Genomic DNA, 1,119 nt, shown 5'->3' on the forward strand with positions numbered 1-1,119 from the left:
GGGGAAACACTGGATAGTATTATTTTAATAACAACAAGCTGGAACGAAAACAAGCAAAGATGAAATAAAAGTAACGACTTTCTACTTTTTGCCTTCTTTAAAAATGTAAGGAGTAGAAAGTACAGCAAGTTGTGTGAAAATGTAAGAAGTAGAAGTAAAAAGTACGCTGAAAAATAATTACTCAAGTAAAGTACAGATACCCAAAAATTCTACTTAAGTACAGTAACAAAGTATTTGTACTTAGTTACTTTACAACTCTGGTATTTTATGAAGGAAGAACACTGAAAACCAGACTTTAACCTGACCTTTATCTGAGAACATAAATGAAACTTTCATTATCCTCATTGTGTTTTCTGTTCATACACTGAGCACCAGCAGATAGTCTTGTCTGCATCCTATGATACTTTTATCACAAAACATCTTCTGCACCATAGAACTTCATGTGGTAACAAAGAAACCTGAGGAACCAGTGATTATTCWACAGACTAACTCAACTATACTCTGATAAAAGGTATATATTTTTCCCTCATTTGTGGCATTTCCTTAGCAGTTGCCTAAACTGCCTTTGCCACAGGCCAGCATATTTCACTTCATTACACCGTGTCCAAATTTAGTTCAATTTTCACAAAAGGAATGACTTCATTTTAGTCCTGACAAACAAGAATTTGACAGACATTTCATCGACATCACATTTTATGACAGAAACCTTGTGGAAAAGTAGATTCCTGAGGAGGATACAGTTCACTGAACATGATTTTGTTTGTGATCATAACCATTATATCGTCTCCAGTGACGTGGAGCTGCTGCTGCTGGGTCACAGAGATGTCTGGGCTTCAGAAGAAGGGTGGCTGGTTTTCGACCTGACTGCTACAAGCACGCTCTGGCTGCTCCGCCCTGAACAGAACCTGGGTCTGCAACTGATCGTCGAGGACAGCCGTGGTCAGTAATCATATAGTCTTTTGTAATTTTTAAAGGGCCAGTGTGTTATGTGTTTCTCAGGCATACATTTAAATACTATACCATAATAAAGTATCTATGTCACCTTTAGYTGTTATTAAAATGTTGTTTTTATGTTTAAATACAAAATAAACTTATCTTCTCATCACTTCCTCTTCTAAA

The 1,119-nt window shown here is 36.4% G+C and overlaps 1 protein-coding gene across 1 annotated transcript in view; it reads left to right on the forward strand.

Moving 5' to 3' along the window:
• The window catches only part of LOC106525183 (bone morphogenetic protein 7), a 27,244-nt gene that overhangs the window by 23,914 nt on the left and 2,211 nt on the right, over positions 1-1,119 (forward strand). Inside the window, exon 3 of the mRNA XM_014019325.1 lies at positions 791-939. Within this exon, the coding sequence (XP_013874779.1) occupies positions 791-939 (149 nt within the window). The remainder of the gene's footprint in view (positions 1-790; positions 940-1,119) is intronic.

Source organism: Austrofundulus limnaeus, unplaced genomic scaffold, assembly GCF_001266775.1.
Source record: "Austrofundulus limnaeus strain Quisiro unplaced genomic scaffold, Austrofundulus_limnaeus-1.0 Scaffold216, whole genome shotgun sequence".
Taxonomy (NCBI): domain Eukaryota; kingdom Metazoa; phylum Chordata; class Actinopteri; order Cyprinodontiformes; family Rivulidae; genus Austrofundulus; species Austrofundulus limnaeus.